Raw genomic sequence first — 6,985 nt, forward strand, 5'->3', positions numbered from 1 at the left:
GTCATAGTTAGTGTATACATTATGTGTAGGTTGAACAAACATTTCAGAACACACAAAAAACATAAAGCAAAGTACTTCTTTGTACATTGAGGCGCTGTGCCTTTTTAGGGCTTTTAAGCTCCAACTCCTCTCCTAATGTACAAAAAGTCTGTGGAATATGTCCTTATAAGTACATTGGAGAAAGTCTGCCACTTAAGTGCTGTGGTTAGTTTGTAAGTGGCTAGTAGGGCAGTCTTTCATAAGTATTCAGACCCTTTACTCAGTACTTTGTTGAAGAACCTTTGGCAGCAATTACAGCCTTGAGTCTTCTTGTGTATAACATGACAAGCTTGGCACACCTGTATTTAGGGAGCTTCTCCCATTCTTCTCTGCAGATCCTCTCAAGCTCTGTCACGTCTGATGGGGAACGTCGCTGCACAGCTATTTTCAGGTCTCTCCAGAGATGTTCGATTGGGTTCAAGTCCGGGCTCTGGCTGGGCCACTCAAGGACATTCAGAGACTTGTCCCGAAGCCACTCCTGTGTTGTCTTGGCTATGTGCTTAGGGTTGTTGTCCTGTTGGAAGGTGAACCTTCGTCCCAGTCTGAGGTCCTGTGCACTCTGGAGCAGGTTTTCATCAAGGATCTCTCTGTACTTTGCGCCATTCATCTTTCCCTCGATCCTTACTAGTCTCCTTGTCCCTGACGCTGAAACACATCCCCACAGCATACTGCCACCACCATGCTTCACCGAAGGGATAGTGCCAGGTTTCCTCCAGATGTGATGCTTGGCATTTAGGCCTAAGAGTTCAATATTGGTTTCATCAGACCAGATAATCTTGATTCTCATGGTCTGAGAGTCCTTTACGTGCCTTTTGTAAAACTCCATGCGGGCTGGCATGTTCCTTTTACTGAGGAGTGGTTTCCGTCTGACCACTCTACCATAAAGGCCTGATTGATGGAGTGCTGCAGATATAGTTGTCCTTCTGGAAGGTTCTCCACAGAGGAACTCTAGAGCTCTGTCAGAGTGATCACCGGGTTCTTGGTCACCTCCCTGACCAAGGCCCCTCTCCACTCTCTGCCTCGACACAATCCTGTCTCGGAGCTCTACGGACAATTCCTTCGACCTCATGGCTTGGTTTTTGCTCTGACATGCACTGTCAACTGTGGGACCTTATATAGATAGGTGCGTGCCTTTCCAAGTCATGTCCAATCAATTGAATTTACCACAGGTGGACTCCAATCAAGTTGTAGAAACATCTCAAGGATGATCAATTGTAACAGGATGCACCTGAGCACAATTTCGAGTCTCATAGCAAAGGGTCTGAATACTTATGTAAATAACGTATCTGTTTTTTTATTTTTAATACATTTGCAAACAATTCTAAAAACATGTTCTCGCATTGTCATTATGGGGTATTGTGTGTAGATTTATGATATTTTTATTTGATTTAATCCATTTTAGAATAAGGCTGTAACGTAACAAAATGTGGAAAAAGTCAAGGGGTCTGAATACCCTCCGAATGCACTGTAATCTCAACTGCAATCTAGGTCATTTGGGTTGTGCTATTAGATGTAACACATTAAGTTATTTTATAAATACAAAATATCATGATATTGTATTCCCATTTGAGCTGTTAAATGATTGAAAGTGCAGTGATAACACATTTAGATGACAACTAAACCAAAAAATCTGATATTGTTTTGCTATATAATTTGGTTGTGCTTTTAGATGGTTGAAAGCATAGGTGATAATACATTGGGAATTCAACAAACGTTTTGAGTGTGTGAATAAAGGTTGACATCTCACTGATCAACATCTCAACCAAATATTACTCAGATTTCCACATTGAAATGACATGGTGTTCCCAGTGAGATATTTTGCTAGTTGATTGTGTTTTTGTTATGGATAGGAATGGGATATACAGTATTTGTGTGTTTATTATGGATATGAATGGAATATATTTGTTTTGACATATTGATATTTGATTTTGAGAAATCATGGAAATGTATTTTTTTGTCCTTCTGAATACCTGCCTGTTTTTTGTCCTTCTGAATACCTGTCTGTTTTTTGTCCTTCTGAATACCTGCCTGTTTTTTGTCCTTCTGAATACCTGTCTGTTTCTTGTCCTTCTGAATACCTGTCTGTTTTTTGTCCTTCTGAATACCTGCCTGTTTTTTGTACTTCTGAATACCTGTCTGTTTTTTGTCCTTCTGAATACCTGTCTGTTTTTTGTCCTTCTGAATACCTGTCTGTTTCTTGTCCTTCTGAATACCTGTCTGTTTCTTGTCCTTCAGAATAAAAGGAAAGGGAACACCAATACCTTCCTGTTTGACAGTTACTTTTTACATTGGAGTAGCACCAGGAAGAAATCTTTACTATTGTTTGTGTTTCTTCAAGTATTGTGATGCAATGTTATAATGTGTGTCAATGTAGCTCAGTGGTGAAATGGAGTGGAAAGAGTTAATACATCAGGAAGTTCCCATACATACAGTATCCCACTGTATAAAGGGGAGGGACTTGAGCAATTGATTGGAACACAGCAGAACCTAGATAACTCTACTCTGCCACCTGAGGTCAAACCCTTGCCTGCCAAGGTAAGTGACAACTTTTATGAGGATAAGTATAGTTTCAAGGAAGAGGTTATGACTTCACACCGAGAGAGAAACTCTTCAATACAGTTATTTCCTGTTGACTCTAACCTAAAACGCTGGGTTGGCTGTCACAGTACACTGGTTTACTGCTCTGAGTATGGGCCATGATGACTCTTTGTACTTTGACCGCTGATGTTTTTCACAGACAGCTGATAAGGCACTAGGGCTGTATTCACTAAGAATCAAACAGGTCGAAACGGGGAGGGACTAACCTGAACTTTTCCAATAAGAAACGCTAGATTTCATAGAAAAATGTTCTGCTATGGTGTGCACTAATGAATACACCCCAGGGCTGAGTTTTAAGGTCATGGTTTGTCGTAAAAGCAACCGCATGCAGGGAGCTACAGTATAAGTTTGAGTTAACTGTTTGATTTACTTTCTCTGAAGCATAGTGCTTTACATAGGATTATAATACTTTTGAGATCTTTTTTTATGGTCAAATTAGGGAGTATTTGATTCCATTTACAGCTGAAATACATTTGAAAGACTGCTTTATTTTGGGCTGCCTTTCTGAAACGGTGTTCGATCCTATCTGAAGACATGGCTTCTTCCGGCGATATATTATCTGAAGAGCAGTTCCAGTGCTCCATCTGTCTGGATGTCTTCACTGAGCCAGTCTCCATCCCATGTGGCCACAGTTTCTGCATAGCCTGTATAAAGAGACACTGGGATAGCAGTGATGTCTGCCATTGTCCCAAATGTAAGAGGGTGTTTGCAGGATGCCCTGATCTCCTCGAGAACTCATTCGCTAAAGACATTTCAGAAAAGATCAGGGCGAACAGACGGAACGGAATCAAGCAATCTGATGGCAAATCTGGAGGCGTGCACTGTGATGTCTGCGTGGGGAGAAAGCTCAAGGCCCTGAAGTCCTGCCTGGTGTGCCTGACTTCTTACTGCGAGACTCACCTGGAGCCTCATCAGAGAGTGGCAACTCTGAAGAGACACAAGCTGGTGGACCCTGTGGAAAACCTGGAGGACAGGATGTGTAAGAAGCACGAGAGACTCCTGGAGCTGTTCTGTAGGAGTGACCAGAGATATGTGTGCGTGCTCTGCACGGAGACGGACCACAGGGCTCATGACATCGTTCCAGCAGAGAGAGAGAGTATGGCCAAGAAGGTAATGCTCTGATTATTCTTTCATTTTGACAAAATCTCAAATTTATTTTTAGCCAAGACAAATTCCTACGTTCCTGATTTTCATTCGGAATCTGATTCCAATTCTGGTTCCATTTCTGGTTCCAATTCTGGTTCTTCTTCTGATTCTGATTGATAGGTTCAGATGAAGAAGACTGAAGCAGAGGTGCAGCAGATGATCCAGGCGAGATTGAAGAAGTTGGATGAAATCAAACACTCAGTCAAACTTAGCAGAGTGAGTCCTTATGATCAGCATCTTGTTATCTACTGTCGCTGATTCATTTCCATTGGCACAACAGAATGTGACTGTTTTCTACAGTATTTCCTTGTTGTCATCAGACAAGTTCCAAGAAAGAAATAGAGGGCAATGTGCATGACGTCAATGTTATTTTCCATGTGGGGTACCATAGGGTACAACTCTCGGCCTAACTGTTTTCAAATGTATGTCATTTGGTCAGATAAATTCAAAGAAAGAGATAGAGGATGGAGTGCAGGTCTTCACCGCTCTGGTGCGCTCCATCGAGAGAAGCCAGGCTGAGCTCATCGAGTTGATCGAGGAGAAGCAGAAAACATCAGAGAGGCGAGCTGAAGGGCTCGTCAAAGAGCTGGAGCAGGAAATCACTGAGCTACAGAGGAGAAGCACTGAGCTGGAGCAGCTCTCACTCACTGAGGACCACCTCCACCTCCTAAAGGTCAGTGTCCCTCCACCAATATTGTCACAATAGGCAAATTCTAACTTCCACTTAAGTTTAATTTTCACCTACTCCCTCATTTCCATCAATTAATAACTAAATGAAAATCCGACTTAAGTGGAAGTTAGGATTACCTCACCGTCAACATCAGAGGATGTCGTCTGAAGTGTTTCTCCTGTTTCCCATGGTAGATTTTTCCATCCCTGTGCACCCCTCCACCCACCAAGGACTGGTCTGAGATCAGTGTTCACTCTGACCTGTGTTTGGGGAATGTGAGGAGAGCTGTATCTCTTCTGGAGGAGGTAGTGGAGACAGCAAAGAACAAACTGTCAATTAAAGGTCGTTGTCATCTTCTGTCTTCTCACTACAGTTATAAAATCCATTGTAAGACATCAATTTTTATGTTGTGTTTTCTGTGGTTCCTTACCTTGCAGAGCTAGAAAAAATACAGCTGTGTGCAGGTAAAGTTTTCTTTGGTGTTGATTCAAATCATTTGAATGAATCCTTTTTCTCTTCATTGTTCAGCTGTTGCTTCTATGATGGTGACTCCCTAGAAGAATGGCCATGCAGCACAAATATAACAGAATCATTTGAACGTTGACACATGTAAATGTTCAATGTGTTTAATGTTAAATGCCTTTTGTTACCTTTTGACCCTGTAAATTAGAGCACCAAAGAAAACAATGGACAATAACATTTTATTTTCTTATCTATTTTACGTCTCCTCAAAGTTGACGTATCCCTGGACCCGAGCACTGCCAACCCCTGGCTGGTCGTGTCTGAGGATGGTAAGCAGGTCTGGGACGGGGACGGGGACATGGAGCCGAGCCTCCTTAACGGTCCTCAACGATTCGACACGGCACCCTGTGTCCTTGCCAAGGACGGCTTTGCCACTGGGAGGCACTACTGGGAGGTCGAGGTGGGTTTGTACTGAAATTAAAAGGAAAAAACACGTTATATACGTTGTTTAATTGATGTAGGTTTATCAGACTAAAACATTGGTTAAAATACATGAAATCTGTGTAGCATCATGATCACCAAAGGGCTGGAGATCCTTTTATTTTTCAGTGTACAGTTTTTCTCCATGCCCCTGGTAATACTGTAGGTATAGGTAAGCCTATAGACACCTTACCTTTAAGTATTGGTAAAGCTACTGGACTATAGGGGTGTGAGTTATACTTTTTTCAATTGGTTAAGGTCAGAGACAAGACCACCATGCCCCTGGTAATACTGTAGGTATAGGTAAGCCTATAGGCACCTTACCTTTAAGTATTGGTAAAGCTACTGGACTATAGGGATGTGAGTTATACTTTTTTCAATTGGTTAAGGTCGGAGACAAGACGGCTTGGGACCTGGGTGTGGCCAAGGAGTCCATCAACAGGAAGGGCATGGTCACACTGAGCCCTGAGGACGGCTATTGGACGATATGTTTGAGGAGAGGAAGTGAGTACAGAGCATGTGAGGGACAGTCGGTGTTGCTCCACTTCAGAGAGAAACCATGGAAGGTTGGGGTGTTTGTGGATTACGAGGAGGGGAAGGTGTCGTTTTATAATGTAACGGACAGGTCTCATATTTATTCGTTCACGGGCTACCAGTTCACTGAGAGGGTGTTACCTTTGCTCAACCCAGATATGCGTGACAGCGGGAACAACATATCACCACTCATTATATGTCCTGTTGGTGTTTTCACCAGAGGCGGTAGTTTGGATGATGACATAACAATATGAAATGTACTTTGCCATGGACAATACATTTCATTTTGAAAGTGTCCTAAAGAGGAAAACAGAAAACAAAATGGACTTAAATTGCCATGGACTTAAATTGATAAATGGGTTATAGAAAGATTCAGTAAGATTCACTCCATTTAATTTGGTTGAATTAAATTAAATTATGAATGCTCCTTTAAATGCAGATATGTTGTGTTTTATTTATTTATATTTTATGTAATTGTCTGAGAAGAAGACAGAAGTTAATGCAACTATCCAAACCAATCTTTATTAGCTCATGTCATCAAAATTGTTAAATTGAATGCAACAGTTGTACAACAGATGAAGATATTAAAAACTTTTCAAATCCATCATATACTGACTGAATAAAACATTGTTCTGGCACAGTGTTGTGAAAAATAAATCTATATGTGCCTCATTTTCATACAGTATATACACTAGATGTATTTTCATACATGAATAAAATAATATAAAGGGGCGGAACAGGGCTACAACCACCAAAAAATGTATCTGTCTCGGTCTACCTGAGCTGTCTAAACTGCCTCATTAATACTGTTGTCACATTTTATTACATAGTTCAACAAGTGTGTCAAAAGAAGGATGATGTAGTAACCAAAAAAGTGTTAAACAAATCAAAATTGGTAAAAGACCAAGTCCATATTACGGCGAGAGCAGCTCAAATAAGCAAAGAGAAACGACAGTCCATAATTTCTTCAAGACATGAAGGTCAGTCAATCCGGAAATTTTCAAGAACTTTGAAAGTTTCTTCAACTGCATTTTCAAAAACCATCAAGCGCTATGA

General features: G+C 41.2%; 1 protein-coding gene across 2 annotated transcripts; it reads left to right on the plus strand.

Moving 5' to 3' along the window:
* The first annotated feature begins 2,484 nt into the window (after window positions 1-2,484).
* On the plus strand, window positions 2,485-6,586 carry LOC106608964 (E3 ubiquitin-protein ligase TRIM39). Of its 2 annotated transcripts, XM_014207234.2 has the most exons (8): window positions 2,485-2,574; window positions 3,170-3,747; window positions 3,904-3,999; window positions 4,223-4,456; window positions 4,648-4,795; window positions 4,891-4,917; window positions 5,188-5,375; window positions 5,785-6,586. In XM_014207234.2, the coding sequence occupies exons 2-8, from the start codon at window positions 3,172-3,174 to the stop codon at window positions 6,181-6,183; spliced, it is 1,668 nt and encodes a 555-aa protein (XP_014062709.2). In that variant the 5' UTR covers window positions 2,485-2,574; window positions 3,170-3,171; the 3' UTR covers window positions 6,184-6,586. The 2 variants fall into 2 exon arrangements, with proteins under 2 accessions (XP_014062709.2, XP_014062708.2); XM_014207233.2 differs by lacking the exon at window positions 2,485-2,574 and having other exon boundaries at window positions 2,600-3,747.
* Window positions 6,587-6,985: the final 399 nt, after the last annotated feature.

The sequence above is a fragment of the Salmo salar genome, chromosome ssa07 (genome assembly GCF_905237065.1).
Source record: "Salmo salar chromosome ssa07, Ssal_v3.1, whole genome shotgun sequence".
NCBI lineage: Eukaryota > Metazoa > Chordata > Actinopteri > Salmoniformes > Salmonidae > Salmo > Salmo salar.

Coding starts and splice junctions, on each gene's coding strand:
- LOC106608964 (XM_014207234.2), top strand. CDS start 3,172: ATGGCTTCTTCCGGCGATATATTATCTGAAGAGCAGTTCCAGTGCTCC. Junction 4,457..4,647: donor ACCACCTCCACCTCCTAAAG/GTCAGTGTCCCT, acceptor TTCCCATGGTAG/ATTTTTCCATCCCTGTGCAC. Junction 5,376..5,784: donor GGCACTACTGGGAGGTCGAG/GTGGGTTTGTAC, acceptor CAATTGGTTAAG/GTCGGAGACAAGACGGCTTG.